Raw genomic sequence first — 20,209 nt, forward strand, 5'->3', positions numbered from 1 at the left:
GTCTCAGCAGAACTGAGTGCTGGTGGTGGAAGATCTGCAGATGGGCTGTGAACTTGCACCTGCTTACATGCGCTCATAAGGACCAGCACAGTTGATGAAGTCTTACCTGAAAGGCTGTGGAATGATTTTGCTGTATCAGGCTGATGATACTGCTCAACACATGGTGGTGTAATTCATGTTATACAGCTTCACTCTTAACCTTGGCCTTGCCTGTAGCTTGTCATGCTGTCTTTTCACAGCTTTGCCTTTTGGGGGTGGAGATTTTTATAAATGAAATCTGACTTTGTGAAGAGGAAACTTAACATGCGTAAAGGAACTGTAGAAAAACACAGATACAGATGCAGGGAAGGCTTTTTTTTTAAGGGTAAATTAATTGAGACATGAGCCTGCATAGTACGGAGGCTAAGTAAGATGTTACTTAGAGAGCTATCTGTACACACTGTACCAGAAGAGCCCAGGATAAATGAGCAAGCTCCCGCACTGTCTCCCCACATGCCAGACCCCCCATCAGTGCTGTAAGAGGAGTATACTCTCCTCAGCAGGGCTAATTAGTGTCACGCAGCCGAGGAGTGGTGAAGACCTGACAAATACACTTGCCCCCGCTGTACGCACAATCCTGCAGCTCCTGTCCAGGAGCCCAGGAGATGCCAAACACTGAACAGGAGCAGCAACATATTATCTGGGTATCCATTACATCGTGTTGCTTAGGATCAAAAACCAGGATTTTAAATGTCTGATATGAAACAAATGGGCAATTATTATTTATTACAATAGGACCCGCTGCCATGTGGCTTGGTTGTTAACCTCCAGCGTAGAACATACAGCTAAAGCCAGGAAATAAAATACAATGCCCTGCCAAATCACTGGCTTCATAACAACCTTACATCTTCTCCTATAAAAATATTATCTTTTCTTCAAAAGCGGTTTCAATTCAGATCACAATGCTTCCAAAATCTTTGGAATTTCACTATAAATATGTCTTAAGATATTAAAGAACCAGAACAACACGTTGACCTTCCTGGGCTTTCTACTTTATATTTTAAAATCAGTACTATGTCTCCCATAGTACTCCCAAAACAAGTATTTTATGTTGTTATCTCTTAAAAGGTTGACATTTTAATGTCATCTGTTACTGCTTAGAAGCAATTAATAATATTATGATGTTTACATAGCTCTATATTTAGTACAACTATGTTTAATAACACTGTTTTCAAGTCATAAATGCTGTTTCACTGACATTTGTAAGGTTACCCTTCTATCATAAAAATAAAGCAATACTTTTTAATGAGGCCAATCAAGCATTCATTGCATGAAGATTAGAAAGAGCTATCAGATATGTGGACTTCACGCTGAACTAAATGAAGCAGTAGAAATACTCCCCTAGACTTTGGTCTGTGTTGGATCAGGACCTGAAGCCACACATGGCAATTTACAAATTGATATCAGTGCTCAGCACAATCTTTTCTTTTTCAGATGCCAGGTAACAGTGGTAGATGACAAGTTATAACACAAACATCCCAGTTTTGCTGTAGAACAGATGTCAAGCTTAGTCTCCACTAAACACCTCAGTCTCTCTGAAGGTACTGTGGTATTTATTACAGCCAAGGCCAGAGCCATTTTGAAGCAGAAGCCGCCAGCTGTGTGAAATGAAACATATTCAAAGCTGCCAGCAGCAAGAAATTAAATACAGACTACAGCAGCGTCTGCCAACTTTTGGGCAGTAGCAGAGCGGTGGCAGCCAACTGAACTTGAGATGGCAGCAATCTAATGTATCCCATTCACCAACCCAGTGATTCACTAATTAATTTAGCTCCATTTTTTCTAAATTGAATCTACTGTCATCGTACGACCATACCAGCCTGAGGAAGGAGAAAGGAGGGTAGAGAGTGAGGAAAAGAGACTCAGCACTGGAAGGTAACATCTTGGAAGAGATCGCCAGGAAATTTGTTCAACGCAGTACTATTTAATTGGTGCGGTTGCATCCAGGTGCAGTCTGACTAAGACACTGCTAAGAATGGTATATAAATGAAGAGAAGAACTAGTTTTGAAACCAAAACTGCACCTTTCTTTTGTGACCTATTTAGGCAAAGTGAAAAAACATAATGATACAAGATTGCAGCATGAATTTTCCTTTCCCAGTGCTTCAGGGGATACAGGCAGTCATGGGCCTTCCACCCACGAAACTAAATGCACTGATGGCACTTAGTCAATCACAAAACATGAACAACAAAACAAAAATGTGTTGAAGAACGGATGTCACCAGTCTAAAGAAAGGATAAGCTGCTCCAGGCACACCACAGCTCTGCTAAGGGATTAGAGAAGGGCTTGGCCCCCACCTCAGGGACTGCTTCAGCTACTGCATGGTGCCTGGCTTTGTGGAACAGTCTGCGCAGGATTTATCACAGCCATTTAATCCACTGAAAAAACAAGGAGATCTTGCACATACACATTCAGGACTGAGAGGATAATCGAAAAGCATCTCCTTCTCTTGTTCTGACCTCATGGTTCATATGCAGCACAACCACGTAAAAAAACAGATCGTCACTGGAGAGATTAGGAAAATGTAGTATCCAAAGAGCCAAAGAGACTTAGCCACATCAGAAAAGTCTGGCTGAGCACTAGCTTAGTCTGTCAACCTGGGATTGACGTTCAGAAAACTGTATAAGATGTATTATATTGTGTCTAATACTAATTTCCTGAAAAACAAACTTAAGCCAGGATATGAAGTAGAACTCACACAAAGACACCACCTTTTTCTTTCTAGTATAATATGATACAAATACTGATGCGTTTGGTTAACATTAGAAGCTCTTCACAGAGATTGCCATATAAAAGGGCAGTCTGTAAAATGATACAAGTTTCTCTAGTCCCCGCTTAAGACTTACAAACCTCATTCCTCTGCCACTTGAAGTAAATTTAACCTGAGATTTTTGTTCTGTGATGATCACTGTGGGCTCCAAACTCAGTGCTTACCACACTAACAATAATCCTTTATGTCCCCAGACTCTATCCTTGTTCCTTGTTAACCTTCAGTCACAAAGTAATGAGATGCATCAGACATCACCAAGCTGGCCTAAGGGGTTACAAATTTGGATGAGGGCCACATACTGTACTAATTGCTTCTAATAAATTACGTATTTCAGGAGGGACATTGTGATTTTAATCATTTATTCTGCATGTTGTTTCCTTTGGAGAGAAAAACAAGCAGGCACTAAACAAGCTGAGCATCTGAAATTCATGGCAGAAGCTAGAAAGAGCTCATTTAATATCAACCATCATTGTAAATACTAGAATTATGCATGTATCAAATCCCTAGGGTTGAACACTTTGGGAACAGCCAGTGAGTCCTGGTTGTTTTAATGAGTCAAACCCAAATGATGTCTTTGAATGTTCCTTAGGTTTACAACAGCTCAGATTTAATCCTATTTCAAACATTTTAGCTGGGGCCTAGCTCAAGAAAAAGTCTTTGTCTCTATGCAAAATAAAATATATTAAGAGGGGAATCTAAGAAATGTATTTCCCAAAAGGCTGAGAGGGAAAAAAGTCAAATGTACCTTTCACCTCTGTGGGGAAACAGTTTAATTATGAATTGATGGCAGCTAATTGCAAAGGTGGTCCGGTGAACCAGAAAGCTAGAAAAACTTTCTTTAAAGCCTGCTGAAATTAGTAGGATCTTGATGTTGGTCTAAATATCCTCCTGCAGGTTGAATCAGGGTCAGTGAAGGTTTCCTATTTCCCTGACCTCTAGCACACCCATTCCAGTAGACTCACTGTTAATGAAACCCTCAAACCACCTGGGAATGTGCTTCCTTCACAAGGGGAGACCTTGATGGTATTTAAATAGCTGCTAGTATTAATAGCAATAGCTGGTAGTTAATGTGGAGATTTGGGAGCTCTAGGGAGCAATGCAGGTTTGGAAACAGCTCAGGCTGTCTTCTCTTTGTAAACCTTGCTTCCGGTCACTTCAGTCTGCATTTCCTTTCAAGGATGAGCTGGGATACCAAACAGAACATAACTATCTAGGTAAACGGAAACCTGCCTCAGTACAAAGTATGCCTTGGGATGGAAAGTTGTAGTTGTAGCTCTGGGACTCAAATGTGCTCTTTTGATTTTCAAGTGGTAGTGCCAAGAAAGCACAATTAGCTGGGATAAGTGCCATCTGCTTCTGCCTTAGCAGTCTAAGCTACCTTCCACTTGGTCCCTCTCTACCTAGGAGGTTTGTCATCCCATTTTAAGCGTCTATGGTGAGTGTGAGGGGGAAAGGGTGAGAATCCAGGAAGCCTTTCAGGGACTTCTCTAACCCACAGACCAGAATAGTAAAGATACTTACAAAGATGCTATTTGTCAATGGATGCATGTATCGATATATGTATGTATGTATATTTGTGCTAAAACAGTTGAATGAAACAGTTAAATGTCTACTTTGACACAGAGGAAAAGGACCACGGAATTCTTCTTGGTTTTGTAATGCAGAATGAGAAGCAGAATAGTAAATAGAAGAAGCAGGCCTTAGCAATGAGAGTTGACTGGTAAAGATTGCCAAGATTGTCCTTGGTAAAACTGGTGACTTTTCCAATTGAGCAACCTTTCTCTGTTTTTTTGGGGGGGGGATTTGTTGTTGTTGTTTTTTGGTTTGTTTTTCTTTTTGTGTGTGTTTTTGGGGGAGGGGGCAGTTCATTTTGAGAGAGTTGTTTGGTTTTGGTTCTTTTCTGGGTTTTTGTTGTTTTTTTTTTTGTTTGGTTCGTTTGGGGATTTTTCTGTTCATAGGAGGTTCAAGCCAACTTCTGCACATGCGGGAGAGAAGCTTAAAATGAAAAGAAGTGATGGAGATTCAAGATTAGCATATTAGAGCACTGGAAATTATAGAAGAATGAGAGAATTTGAAGTTCATACACAAAAGCTGAAGGGTAACAGAAGAAAAAAGTGACACAAACAGGGAACATAAAGGTGGTGAATCCTCAGTTAAAGAGTGGTGCTATACCTAGAATCAAATGTGACGAGTGGTGAATCACAGCATACTGAAAATATGATTAATTTGGTGCAATCTTCAGATACTGACATTTGCCAACATGGCATGCTACATGAAAGCATGGAACAAACACGGTTAGAAAAAGAAGTATTTTTGAAAGCAAAATGGAAAACCTTTCTGACATCCATTAGGTTTGGTAATATAATACTAACAAGAGCACTGCACTGAGCCGTTATCTGATTCACTGTCTGATTCACTCTCCAGACTACCACTCAAATCAATAGCTCTCACATTGATTTTTCCAGCATGCTGTATTCCAGTAAAAAGAACAATGCTCTGAGATGAGTCAGATATTTGCTCCATCTGTAGAGATTCTAGTGCATTTTTGTTTAGGAAAATTGAAGTAGGACCCTTTTATTTACTGCTATACGTTTGTATGCACAAACGTATAGCAGTAAGAGTCTGCCTGTTGCGCCATAACATGACACTGGCGCTGCCGGCATACAGTTTGCTACAGCAGCTACAGACCTGCCTTGAGTTAAACCAAACCATTGTAAGGATGGAATGAAAACATTTTGAGTCAATCTTAGATAATAACATTATCTTTCAATTTAGGTGACTGCTATGGCAAAGGGGAAAAATATGCTCACATTTAACTAAGAAGTTGATCTGCATATATTTACCATGACATGTAAACCTTGGCAGTACTGCATTGTCATTTATTTCATATATTTTCATGTATTTGCATATTCCATGTAACATTACTATAGCCCTAGTACTGTAGTCATCATTATTATCTGATGTTGTTTCTGCTCCTTTTAACTGTGTTAATTTCCTATTTTGTTTGTTATCACAACATGCAGGTCCATTTACTCTTGCAGTTTCTCCCTTGCCTAGCCATGAATTCATGAAACCAGCAAACTTTTTCTCGTACAGCTTTGTAACTATTTCATGGAAGTTGCAAGAAGTACAGCAATTTTTTTTTTTCAGTTCAAGGAAGAAATAGTAACCTCGAGAGCTATTTGGAGTCAGGCTGAAGCATCATTTCCCCATGGTTTCTCTTGACCACCTCTCTGCTGCAGACATAGAGCAAATCAAGTGCCATGGTCCCTCATCTCCCTCACAGCTCTCCCCACACAGCTGCTGTCTCGGCTTCCGGGCTCTGCACCCGCCTGTGCGCTTGGCTTATTTCTGGGAAATTTCAGTTAACAGCAGCTAAAAACTACTAAAATGGCAGAGTGATCAACAAATGAAAATGTTTGACCCTCTTTTCTACTATGAGCTCTGTTTTATGGAGATTTATTATCTCCATCTTTGAATGTAAGTTACTGGATTACCTTCCATTAACAACAGCCCTGGAGAATATGGGGCAACCAAAGGGGGCATAAAAAAGAGATTCAGCATCTAGAATCTCATTCTTTAACTGCGTGTTGAATACCATATTGCGATTATGCTGACGGATAAACAGCCCACAAGAAATAAACACATGCAAAGCTGTGGGAATAGTGTGCAATTATGAAGCATGTTATTCTGAAGATACTGCTGGATGTCAGTATCTTCAACTGCTATAAAACTGGAATAATTTAAATCTTTACAGAAACCCTATCTCTCAACAATGCAATACACAAATAGCATTGTGTATTTCACATTGTTACATACTTGCCTCCTAATGTCTTAGTGTAAACAAAATAAAATTCATGTTTTTATAACAGTGAAGAGGAAGGAATAACAATTTTTCTACTTCAAGTAATTTTTAAATAAAAAGGATAGTGTTTATGACAGTTGCGGTATGGGAAATCTGGAGCGATCCAGCCTGTTTACAAGGAAGGGTTATCAACTTCCAGGTGTTCACCTCTGTATGTAGGAATACTGCATAGTTTAGGGTGTTAAAGTATTGAGGAGAGGCCTTTTGTGCTCTGCTTTGTTCTGCTTACAAGATATTTCATCCTAGTTGTGGTCTATCTCGAATTACATACTTTCCTACCCTTCCCTGGGAATTAAGTTGATGTAAAAGCAAGCTATGCCAGGTGCTTCCCGAGGTCTCATCAGGGTATTAAAGGTAACACTGAGCAGGCTGCAGTTTATAGAGGAGATATAAGGACCTTCTTTACACTTCATTTGCACAATGTTTAGTTTAGGCTTGTACAGCAAAATAATACAGCAGTGAAATCAACAGGCATTGTTGCTACCCATGCAAAGCTTCTTCTTTCATTCCACAAATTATTACAATTGTCTGTAATAAGATTATTTCTAATATCCAGTACTCAAACTTTAACCCATTTTGACAAACATTAAATCTTGTGCAACACCTAAATGATGTTTTAACTGTTGCTAAATACTGGAGAAATGAAGCTACAGAATGAGATACATAGAACTGGCTGATGCAGTAAATTACCTAATGATAGCAGCAGTATTTGACAATACAAATCAGATACCCTGCCTTTTTTGCCAGGTAATAAATTCTGTTAAGCAGAAGGAATGGAAATTGAGGATATTCGTTATCTATCAAGAGACACCTGGCAGGATAGCCTGTGGTCTGCAGTCTGAAAAAAATCCTGCACTGACAAGTGTCAGCCAGAAGTGAGGGTGAATCACTAGAGATCTTGCTTCACTGCAAACACCATCAAGTCAAACTCCGTTCAGAGTCATATGGGCCTTGCTAAAATTAGCTGTTCTGATCCCAGCTAATATTCCTGCTGCTTTTACATTCATCCCTGAAAAGCACGTAAGCCCTTTAAACATTCATTGGGATTTCACATTTCTCCTTATCTTCACGAGAAAGGCTGGCTTCACACTTCCTATGATCAGATACCCAGGCCACAGTATTGGCTATTTTGCTTTTCACAGCTGCCTGGAAAGGGAAGCAGAATATATGGGAGTGGTTTAAATAGGAAACAGAGAGCTGTAAGGGGCCTGCATTGGTAAAACTTATGTATTCAAGGAGTTCTCTTCAAAGTTTGACACTGAACTATTGGTTACATCAAATTAATAAAAGTATCAAGATTGCAAAAATAAGCTTATAGATAAATAAAAAAAAAATCAAACTGGCACTGCTGCACGATTCTGTGGTGAAGGTAAATGGATGGTCATTATCAGGCAGATGGTCAACAGCAGATAGTCAATTCAAAGCATCGAAACAGCGATGGCTAAGCATGAACCTCTCACAGCTGTGCTGCTTCCTTTGTGAGAGAACACACAGAACCATGGCTCAAGAGGCAGAGACAGTACCTGCACAGTACCTTTGAGGGCAGGCGGGGTGAAGACGCTCTGCTTCCTCTGCTTGGGAGAGGCAGTCTGGGACTGGGGAGGGACAAAACACAGAGAGAAGCAGTAAGAGATGGGCATGGGGAGAGTTTTATGTTCATGGCAGCTCTGGGTCTTTCAGAGGGTGGACGAACCAATCTGAGAACTTACTAAGAAAATTATAGTGCATAAATTGATGCCAACTCCCAGGCTTTCATGACTTTCATTAGACAGGCAAAATATGTGTTTAATGGGCAACCTTTATGGCTCCAGGCAAAACAGATCCAATAGTACTGAAAATTACCCTTCACTCTTAAAAAAAAAATATCATTAAGTATAAAATTAAGATAGCCTGTGCTTTTAACAGTCAAATAAACTTTTACATATATTAATGTATTTTCAAGATTTACATTAACCAATATTCCAATTAAATATGGTGTAATGAATGGTTATATGTACGGATAAGGTAGTACTGAAACTATTAACATGTAATCTTTTACATAAATAAATGGACAACCTCTCCCCTATACTTTTCCAATGTTTTCTATTACTCCTAAAATAATAATTTCATCAACCTATCAGTGTCTAACTGGACCTGATTTAAGAGGCATATTTACACATAGTTAAACTTTTTCTGGCCTCAAAATCGCATCTGTGCACGAAAGATAAATTATTCCAAAATAATGGTAGTAAAATTAAACATATGGTAATCGTAGTATAATTATAGCTATATACAGTTAGCAAAACTTAACTGGAATACATTTTAGTGCTAAGGCAGAGCAACTTTTGCAAAATGAAAGCAGTTAAATTGGTGTCCAAACTGCTTTTTCTAAGACAAAGGTTTAAAAAGGCTGTGCGTGAGCAAGTTTTGGCTTTTGTCATATAATCAGTTCCTACTTGTATTTGGTCATAATGATGTTGCCTTTTCCCAAATATTTGCTAAAAATTCCCTTTTCCCTGGATACTTTGGCAGGTATATAGTCTGTGAATTTAAATTAGATCTATTTCTTCAAGGAACATTTGAGACAGCTCTTAAGAAAACCACTTTCACAGAAGTGGCCAATACTATTGCCTTATCACAAGGGATGGAACCATGAGATTTATAAATAAAATATTGTCTTCTTTTGAAAGAGAAAACTATTTATAAACACTGTGGGATAGTTTGTTGATCCTAGACCCAGTAAATCTTTATAAGTCTGTATTGCAGTCCAAATTTGAACCAATCAATACCTCCTACTGCTATTTAAAGGTCTGCCGGTTTCTCTGAGCAACGAGTGAAGGAGAAAGAGATCAGGTAATTGCAGGAACTATGTAAGGGGAGGTTAGAAAATGAGATCAGAGGAGCTGACTTTTAACTCATCTGCAAGCAACATCAATACACTTCCTGCTGCAGGCTTGGCAAATGATGGGAAGAGAGGAATTTGCAATGCTTTTGTTGACCAGCAGTGATCTGCAGATCCAAAGCAATGCTGGATGAGGTGAGCTGACAGGGTCACCTTGGGCCAAATTTACTGTGATTTGCCAGGGCATGGAAGCAAGGCAGAAGGGAAATTTGCCTTTCCTAGTTCCTTGCTACAGGGAGAAGAGAAAGCCAGCCAAGCTGAGACACAACACAGCTTTACACAGCCCCGGCTTGAAAGTGATGGTTCCTAAAAGGCTGTGTTACTAAAGATGGTGTGACAATGCAAATGAAAACATTAACAAGGATAAATCAGTGAGTTTCAAAGGGGTTTTAGCCATGGACCTATTACAACAGTAAATATGTTTAAATAAAAAAAACCACAACATCACTTACCTCTGCCTGTGAGATATTTGTTCTTTTCTCATGTTTTTCTAGTGGAAGAAAAGACATGAAAAAAAAAAGTTAGTACAAAATGTTTCTCAACACCTACCCTTGGGACTCTGCCCTGAACCCTACAGAACTATTGTAAATTATAAAATACTCCTTTGATTTACAGCTTTTCTTTCGGTTTTGTCTGTCTCAGAAAACCAGAGGCCCTGATTAGCATTTAGACATAAGCGCTGTGTCTAAAGCGCTTAACTCCCATTTTTTGTCTTCAAACTACAGCAAGTGATGAAGTGCCTCTACCAGCAGGTCCTTTGGCTAGGCTCTCAGCAGGACTCTGTGCTCACTGATGGGCATGGGCATATGTTTTCCTCCTGTTTTGTCCAGGGACTGTGCTTTCTTCTATGGTCAGAAAAGACTTGGTTGCCAAATAGTGTGCAAGAAGCTTACAATGATCTCTACTGGACTGAAATAATAATTTCATCTCAGTTAAGTTATTAGCATACAAATACTGGTGGTAAAGAGTGTCTTACAGTAATATGTAAAATTAGCAGACTGAAGCTTAACAAAGAGTAATCAATCGTCTTAAAAATTTCATGACGTTATGAATTTTTTCCTTGAAACTCCTTACTTTTCTCCTCTTAATTTGCTTTGGACTATAGGCATGGCAGAAATCTCTAATTAAAATAAGTGTCTCTGAGAACCTGTCTGAACAGCAAAGTAAAATCATATGTAACAGAGGAGGGTCAAGGATCTTTCTAACCATTGCACTTAACCAGTTCTTGCATGAGATTCACTTATTTTTCTGTTGTTGTCTTGGTGTAGTTAATGGCCAGAAGGTGTCTGTTTTATAATGATGATGTCCCAAATACTTGATAAAGATCATGTAAGATCTTTGATGTGCAGTAGTTTAGAGCTCTAAAGAAGATGCCTTTAAACACAGAGATGTCAATCTCTCACTGTACCAACACCCCTTCTGAAACTTTCCACTTGGAGATATCTCTGTGCAGTTTCCACTGGGGTGTGGCAGATCCGAAAATGTAGGTCTGAGGGAAGAATTAGGTCTAGACAATATAATTTTATCTAACTTGTTCTCTAGATATTGGCTGCTTGTACTGGGCTGTGTGTGAAGGGACGAGTCAGTCCAGACAGACGGATTGCATTTTCTATTGTATTCTTTACCATTGTATCTGTGCATCTTGCAAATATTAATTGACTTACTGATTTTTTTCAGTGTATATATTTCCCGTTACCTTTATATGAAAGACATTCAAAAGACTTATACTAAAAGTTTAAAGTGTAGCTGGAAACAGTGCTGATTACTAAAGCATGGTCCCACAGATACAGAATTAGGACAATCAGGAGGCGAGTTCCTGCCATTGACATTTGTATGAACTTTGGTAAGGTGACTAATCTCTTCCTTGACTTCCCTACCTGTAAATAAGTATAGCAGTGCCTATTTAAATATAGCAGTGTCTATGCACCTTGTAAAGCACTTTGGGGTATGAAGTTAGGCTTGCTAAGTGGGTTATTACTTCTGTTCTTGTAATCTTTCTTATTAGTTGTGTACCAAACAGACACGGGCTTCAGTGATTCAATACTGGATTGTTTTTAGCTCAGGATTTAGTTTGGAGGCTGAAATTTGAGAAAGTCAGGAACCTGCAGCAGAGAACAATGAAAAGTGAGTTATGTCCCATTCCTTCCTGAAACTCCAAAATTGCCCAAATGAAAAATATGTTTTGTAAGTCCAAGCTGACGCTTGTATAATGAACAAAAACTGCAATCAGAAGACTTGTCAGATTTCAGGTCTTGTTCCTAAGGATGTGCACAACTCCAACCCTTTTGATTTGCACATTTAGTGTCCTTAGTGCGGTGACATTACACCTAACAGAACTGGAAAGCCTCCAGCCTTTCCTTTCATGTAGCATCCCTCATATGACAGACAACTTTTTGAACAAGAACTTGTGCTGTATGAAGTTAGAGAAATCATTCATATCCAAAGGGCAAATAGTGCCAGTGGATAGCATCAGACAACATGGAAAATTAAGAATGACCTACAAAATCATATTAAATACAGTTTTTCAAATCCAGTAAAGAGAAAATTGAAAAAAAAACCTAGAGGAGCAAAAGAGACAAACTTGAAGCAGCAGACAGGAAGTGTTTCAAGTGAGTTGTGAGATGAAGTGAAAGGTAGAGCTGGTTGGAGATGCAGTTTGGTGAATAGTGCATTTTGACGTGCGTTAATTTTTGAGGACAGAAAGACCATTGCATACTTATTTTTGACAGGCATTTTGATGGATAAAACTCAATGGAGGGTATAGATTTTAAGGAGTGGTGACAAGGAATGGGAACAAGGGAAGCTGAGATTCCCGAGTGCCACAGACTGAGGCAGAGAGTAGAAAATAAAAAATCTTTGTGTAGAGGAGGAAGAAAAGATGAAAGACGTGGGGTACATGGAAAGAAGATAGAAGTGCTTGTGTGTAGCTGAGGTAGCACTGAGAGATGGGGGTAATGGAGTTGCAGCAGAAATAAAAGGGGGAATTCAGTGGTGACAGCAGAACTGGAGTGCAGTGTGGGCTGGAGTTCAGTCAAGAGGTCTCTGCCTGAGGATATACTTAAAGCCATCCTGGTCTAACTGAGGGATTACATTAATAGTTGTGTGAACATTTTCCTTAGACAAATAGTGTTTTTCCAGTGTAAATTGTAACGATTTGAAAGCTGTCTAAATACATTAATGAAAGCGTGTGCAACAAAGTGTCCTTTTGTGAGTCAATACATGCGGGAATTGATGCACTCACTGCAACAGTTCTGGCATCAAGAGATTCCATGTAAAAAATCTCAGTGATAACAGAATTTGCAATGAGAATGGAAGACACAAGGTAAGAAAGAACATCATCAATTAGGTACATGACGTGTCCACCTAAAGAAGTTAAAAAAGCAATTCATTTCCCTCTCAGATCCATTGACAGTTAGAAGCTGAACTCTTTGGGCATAAATTCCTCTTTAGAGGGGTGACAAAATAATCAGAAACTAAATAACAATTATCATACTGTGATATCACTTGATTCACAGGAGAGAATGAAATCCCTGCTATCTCAGCATCCTTTGGTTCCATTGACTAATGTGCAGTCAGGATTCTGCTCACAAAAAAAGTCATAATTATACAGAATGAGAAATTTGCTTATCATGTTTATAACTAGGTAATTCAATAAGAATGAATTCAAGTGATCAGCTATTTCTCTCTTACATGAAACAAAACCAAAGCTCTTAGTAGAAAACTTCTCCCTACAGGTTTGCTGTCTTTTGGGGGCCAGGAGGGAAGAAGACTTTAGTGGTGCTCTATTTTCCTCCCCCACAGACCATATCATTGCTCACAGAACACAATACAGCTGTCTTATATTCCAAATCTCAACACATACTTTTTTCCAGTGTAATTTATACTTGGCTGCTCTAGTTAGCTAACAGGAATCTAATTACTGAAGTAATTTCTTGACAGTTCTTGTGTTTTTCTTTTGAAGTGGTATAATAGAAATGATATGAAGAGCTGAGAGCACAGATTTGTACATAACCAAGTGACTGGAAAGTTGAGGAATGTAAAAATAAGACTGGAGCTCTGTTTAGAGGTTTTTTACACCTGTGCTGAGGAAAAAGCAGTTGAGGACTTTCACCTGTGTTGCGTGAATAGTGTCTGAGGCTAGTGTGAACATTACCTCGTGTAGACTGGAGTAGGATCTGGCAAAACAAACAGGGTTTCAGGCTTTAGTCAGTGTTCTCAGGAAGAGAAACCACCCATGTTCATCAATGAATGCTTCAATATAAAGGTTATTTCCATCAGTCCAGATATGTACAGAGACTTCCTGAAATGAAGCCTTATTTCTTTCAGGAGAGGCATTTCTGAAGGTCCAGAGGTTGCACAGAGCCCCTTGCAGCATAGAGGTTTAAGCATTATTCTTTACTCATGACAAAATCTCACTCTGTTGCAGGGAGACCTGCAAGATTTGTCCTGGCTTTATTGCTGAAATAGAGAGGAAACACCAAGGGATTTTTCTCCCAAGTGCTCTTGGTAGCAGAGCTCTTCTGAATAGTTATTAGCACATCCGCTCAGCCAAGCTGATATAATAAGCCTTGCAACCCCAAAGGTGTCATTATATGAGGTCAGAAAGGAATCAAGTGGAAGAAGACTAGTCATGGCCAGGATGACAACCACTAGATGTTGCTGGTAGCTTTTTCTGTGACTCTCTACTGTTGTACAAATGGCATGGCCATTCTGGGGGAAGCCTTGTGGTTGTTTTAGAGTAAGATCAAAATTCATCTGCCTCTTCTCCCACTGGATAATGTTAATGCACTTGTTGCAGTTACACAGGGCAAGAGGTGACCTATTTTAAAAGACTTGGCCTCTGATATCACCCATGGGCAGTGGACTCATCCGGCAAAGGCTTATCTCATCCAGCTAAGTACCCTGCTTTCTTTCCTCTTGGCAAGAGCTAATAAAAGCCTTTTCTGTAGGGTTTCAGTCAGGCACTGGAGGAACAGAACAGGTCAGAGAGGCCGGCTTTTACACAAAGGGAACTCAGTAAGAGGGTGGTATAATTGTTGGAGAAAGCTTGTAGAGAGTCTGGAATTTTCCTTGGAAAACAAAGCTGAGAAGTTTCAGATAAAAATCACAGGGGGCTGATAGGGCTTTGGATTTGGCTAGTTTTTGTCATAGTGTCTAAATTTTCACTTAAAAATTACAAATACAATACTCTTAAATTGCTCAGATAATGGAAATAACCCATGAGCTGCATACCTAGAACAGCTTTTAGTTAAAGAAAGATTTTGATTTAAACAAGAATTGTTTGAATCCGAAAGAAATGAGACTGAAGAGAGACTTTAAGAACATTAGTTAGTCTGGAGCTTTTTCATAATCCTGCCCACCCCTGTATAAACAGTGTCACAGGAGACAGCAAAGTAGGTGCATTTAGAGCAGGACACCCTAAGCTAGAGAGAGAGAGAAATCAGAGAATGCTGTTGGTATGGAATAGTTCAGCCAGCTTCATTTCATTAATTTTGATGATATCTCTCCAGTACTATGTCCGTGACCAAAGCTTTCTCTCTCAAAAATTGTGAAAAAAGTTAATCAGTTACTGACTTTGGATCAGCATGCTCAATGGCGGCACATTTAGAAAAGGAAAACCATTTTCCTGGCTCCACTTAACCACCTTCTGTCATGAAGAGGAGGGTGACTCTCTCCTCCTGCTGCATATTGGGGGATGCTTGTGCGCTTGGGGAGCAGGCGGCAGAGCTCTGCTCACAGCCTTGCTGTGTGTGTGCTAATTGTGCATCACGGCAGATCACCTGTTTCAAAACTTTACATTTAAGTAGCACAGACCCACACAATTTAAGGAACTAAGAAAAGAAATGGATTATTTTCCAAATTTTCTGAAAATCTGGTTTCAGTTATTTCACATTTTGATTTCTTCATCAGTAAAATAAGGAAATTTTTTAAGCTACCAGCTTGCCTTACTGACATTTGACCATCACCATTTGTATTTGCCATTGGCATTTGTAAAACAAGCTCATTGAAATCTGATTTAGGAATTGACTGGCATAATGTTATTTGGTTTTCTCTGCTATCAAAACTACTTTTCTTTTCCTCCAGAAACTTAAGATCGAACAATGTTTAATGCTTTGCTTTTGCCAGAGTTCTAAGCACACATTGGCAGATCAGCTAGCTTCTCATTGCTTTCTGCTAAACCACTGACATAAGAAAAGAAGTCCAAAAAGGCAAACATAAAAAATGTTTATGTAGTTAATTACTTGAGGTTTGCTTACTGGTTTTCATTTTCCTGTATCTATCAATGCAAACTTAACTATGGGTATAGATGTAATTACATTTCATTACAGAAGAAATATCCTGGTAAGCCCTCCTGGTGTGAGTATATGCTTCTGAAAATCTTCACATTGCAAAAGCACCTCATTAAACTCCAGTATCCTGGCTGCTGCGGTAAACACAGCTGGAAGGTCTGCTCCCCTCCTCAGTCAAGTGCTGAGAAAAGAGTGCATACGTTGTGGCTCTGCTGCATCTCACACACTATTCAGCATCTAAATTACTCTCTGGCCCTTTAGGGAACACTAATAACAAGATTTGTATAAGAAATATTAATAATTACATAGGGAAAGAGGAATTTGCTATATACACAAGCATTTGCATGCTTGTTCTGTTAGGTGTATGCAGTTAAGTTATAGTATGGGAAAGGCCCCACATTACCCTGGCAGCACCATCACAAAGAAGCCTCTGTCACTCTGCTTTAGAGATCATAGGGTAGCTTTTCCCAGCTAGCTCTTGACTGTAACCAGCCCTTTGTAGCTGATAAAATGCCAGTTGATAAAATGCCACAGGCCGGATAAATCAGCTGCTTGGACATCTACAACTTTCTTTCCAGGTAAATTAACCCATTTATATTTACATAGCTTTGTATTTCCCACCTTCAATATTCAAGTAGCCATTGCTAGCACTGAGATTAGGGGCAGCAATCTCCTTTGTTAGATCAAATCTTTTTTAATGGTGCTCAAAGTCAGCCTCTAAATGAAAAGAATGATCATCATCTTCCTCCCAGCACACACAACAGCATTTGATCCAAACAGCATCTATTTCTCTGAACATCATACAGACAGTACCCAAGGACTCACTTTCAACTGCACAGCTATGAGAATATGAAATAAAACCACCTTTCATAAAATACACAGATCAAAATGTCTTTAAAACATACATTCTGAGACTATAATCTGGTTTGGAAGAAACTGGAGACATTACAGACCTCAAATGTGAGTCTAAATGTATTTGTTTATATCATACGAATCTCAGAAGGGAGTTATAGTGCCTGATTCACCACCTTGTTATTTCAGTTTCATGCCAGACTCATGGAAATCAGTCTACTTTCACTGGCATTAAACTAGAATATAACAGTGATGAATCAGGTCTGCAGCCTCACCACAGAGCAGTCATGAATTATTACAAGCACAAAAAATTATCCCTCTCTTAAGCACTTTGTTTCCAACTTGTCATTCTTCATTCCTATGATGCCTGTTAAATATACAACAAATTCTAAATAAGTCCCACAAATCAAATACTGCTTCTCAAAATATACATTGGAAGAGAATTCAAATTTAATTCTTTTCCTCCCTTCTTATTAATAAGCACTGGGTTGCCCTGTCTGACTTCTTGGAGTTACACTTCTGCCAAGTAAGACCTCTGTGGTCTTCCAGCTACTGCAAGCTCTGTAAGGCATTTTCGGATACCATCCTGGCTTTGAATGGCAGAGCACAAAACAGGCTTAATGGAAAAACCTGTCATGAAAAATTACTCCATGCAGAAGTTTCTTCTCCCCTTAGCACAGGAGGCCCTGTTCTGTAGGCCTGCTCTACAAGAGGTCCAGGTGAGCAAGGAACATGGAGCAGACCTTCCTGATGGTAACTCCTTCATCCTTCCGATGGGGACAATTACAGACTTGGCAGGTCTTCCCAGAGAAAGTAATCAACCAAGACAGAAATACACTAGAAATTAACATTGTTTGGGTAACTAATGGAAAGATTGACTTTAAGTCACAATATAAACAGTGGTAGGCTTGAAGTTGCTTTCTTCTAGTTGCTTTCTTCTAGTTGCTTTGTAAGAAGCACAAACTCCTCTTTGCTGAAGGAAATGGAAACAACTTTCAAAAAACAACTTACTAAATAAGAGGAGCCATAAGGAGGTAAGTAAAAGTCTTTTTTGCCTTTGATCTCTCAGATGAGACATTTTCTGGACCCAATTTAAATCTCTTACTGGATTACCAGGAATGACTCTGAGCTAAACTTTTTATGCAATCTGCAGCTGACCAGTGTGGACTCAGCATCAGAGACAGGAGGAACCTCCGCCAAGACCACAGGGTGTCACTGTGTGCAGAAACTCCAGATCAGGAACTGCCTCTATATTGCTTAAAACCACTCTTAAATTAGCTCCTTTCCAAAGAATACCATTTAGTTAACAGTAAAGTTCTTCTTTCCTTTTCCAGCACAACAAAGTTAAGGTTAATCACAAACCTGCACTTCCTATTACACTCCAGCCCTCCACAAAAACGAGCTCTGTCAGTGCCCAGCTCGGCTGGGTGTTACAGGGATCTGAGCAGTGCTCCAGACAAAATGAGTCCAGCACCCAAGTTCAACACAGTTCAAATCCTGTGGCAAACCTGTGGTCTGCACTGGCAAAACAGAGCAGGCAAAACAGAACTTTGTAGAGATTTAATGAACTAGTGCTGGGGTTAGTACAGCTGGGAAAGAACTCCAGCCAGTGCTTAATAAGAACTCTTGCTCATGAACTAAACTGAGTAATGACAGTTACATTCATATTCATGGCATCTTTGAAATTACAGGTTAATTGGCTTACCTAAGTAAAAATAAGTGAGAAAACTGAAGAAAACTGGTGAGATAAGTGATGTGAAATCTAAAATCCTTGGCTTATTGAGAAGTTGATGGTAATAAACTCAAGTCTCAAAACGTGCAAAGTAAGACTTTAAAGGTATGTGATAACCTATATATGACTCTCTTTTATGCACACCTATTTAGGAAAAATTCAAATCTCTCTTTACAATTGAAATATACATAAGAAAAATTTCCTTATTCTTGAAGCGAATAAAAGTAAACCAGGTAAAAAAAGTAAAGACTGATTTTTCTGGCATGAGGCAGAAGAGGAACCTGATAGCAAGCATTTCTGGGTGCCCTAGGTGGTGCTGGAGGGCCAGTCAAGCTAGAAGAAGACCTTGGAAAAATAAATTTTTCACAGAGGTATGGCACAAGGCAAAAGACAAGGACTGAAAGTTGACCTAAAACGCAATGTGGTGTCTTAAAGTTTGTCCAACTGTGCAGGAGAACTCACCTCATTGCAAGGTTACACTGACACAGAATCTACTATGACACAAAAGCAGACGTCAATAAAGATTATATCTCTTCTGCAAAGAGTAAGGGCAGTTTCCACATTCACAGGGTAACATCACCTGTCCTGAAACCTGACAGGGAAAGAAAAGACTCGCAGAAAGGAATTAGGAGGTCATAGAATCACAGGCTCATGGAATAGTTAGGGTTGGAAAGGACCTTAAGATCATCTAGTTCCAACCCTCCTGCCATGGGCAGGGATACCTCACACTAAACCATGTCACCCAAGGCTTTGTCCAACCTGGACTTAAAAAAGGTCAGTGGAGATGAAGACAGCTTTTGAGAGATTAGAGGAGAGCCAGAGCTGTTGAGTGACTGTCAGCAAATACTTAGAAAAAGAGGTTCAAAAAGAAAAAACGTACCTCTGAAATGAATGTGCCCAAGCAAAACATACTGCCAGACTACTATATGTTTGCAAATAATGGCTACTGCTTTACCAAACATTTCCAAAGCTTGTAGACAAAACCTTCCCAAGTAGTTTGTAATTACTTTGTCAATAGACTCAGTCAAAACAATGTATCATTTTGTGTAAAAGACTTACTGTGTTCATTGAGTATTTTCAAATACAGAAGGAAGCTATGTACCTTGAGAAGACAGTTACCCAGAGTTGTGAATTCATCAGTAATACTGAGTAGTATTAGTAATGTGTTACTTCCCAGCTCCTTGCTTGTTTTGTGTTCAGTTTGTCTTCAAGGGACATACTGAAGAGGCTGAAGATCAAAACACAGCGAAGGCAATGATCATGAAGAAAAATCTATGGTTACCAGAAACATACTACTAGCCAATCCTCTGATAAACATTTAAACCCTTTCCTGATAGCTTCATATGCAGGAATCAATTGAGAAGGAAAATGGCTCAGAATTGACCCACTGACTGCAACCTTTGTATTGGAGTTACAGCTGCAATAGCTATCACTGCAAGCAGTTCCTTTCCCAGTTGTGAGCTGAACCATTGCTCTAAAATAAATTTATTCGAAAATAAAACCCAGAAACAGCATCCAAAACTGAAAAAGTCAAACATTTCTTAACATGCTATAGCTCATAAAGCCGCTAAAAACTATATCACACCTGAGCAGTTGTGTATTGCACATTCTGGAAAGTGACATTTATCAGGGGAGAAGAAAACAAATACAAAACAATAAAACTCTTCCTTAACCAGCAATTATTATTGCTGCCTTTGCAGTTTCCTTCCTTTTGGAATAATACCTCAAGGATTTCAGTCAGAATGTGTTGTAAAGCTAGTCCTGGCCAACTGCTTGTGGC

At 39.2% G+C, this 20,209-nt stretch overlaps 1 protein-coding gene across 1 annotated transcript in view; it reads right to left on the reverse strand.

Moving 5' to 3' along the window:
• PPP1R1C (protein phosphatase 1 regulatory inhibitor subunit 1C) overlaps nucleotides 1-20,209 on the reverse strand; it is a 52,820-nt gene that overhangs the window by 20,174 nt on the left and 12,437 nt on the right. The window contains 2 exon segments of the mRNA XM_062640726.1: nucleotides 8,209-8,269; nucleotides 10,008-10,045. Coding sequence (XP_062496710.1) covers nucleotides 8,209-8,269; nucleotides 10,008-10,045 — 99 coding nt within the window.

This window comes from Pezoporus occidentalis, unplaced genomic scaffold (assembly GCF_034315485.1).
Source record: "Pezoporus occidentalis ecotype Australia unplaced genomic scaffold, CSIRO_AGI_Poc_V1 ctg66, whole genome shotgun sequence".
Lineage (NCBI taxonomy): Eukaryota > Metazoa > Chordata > Aves > Psittaciformes > Psittacidae > Pezoporus > Pezoporus occidentalis.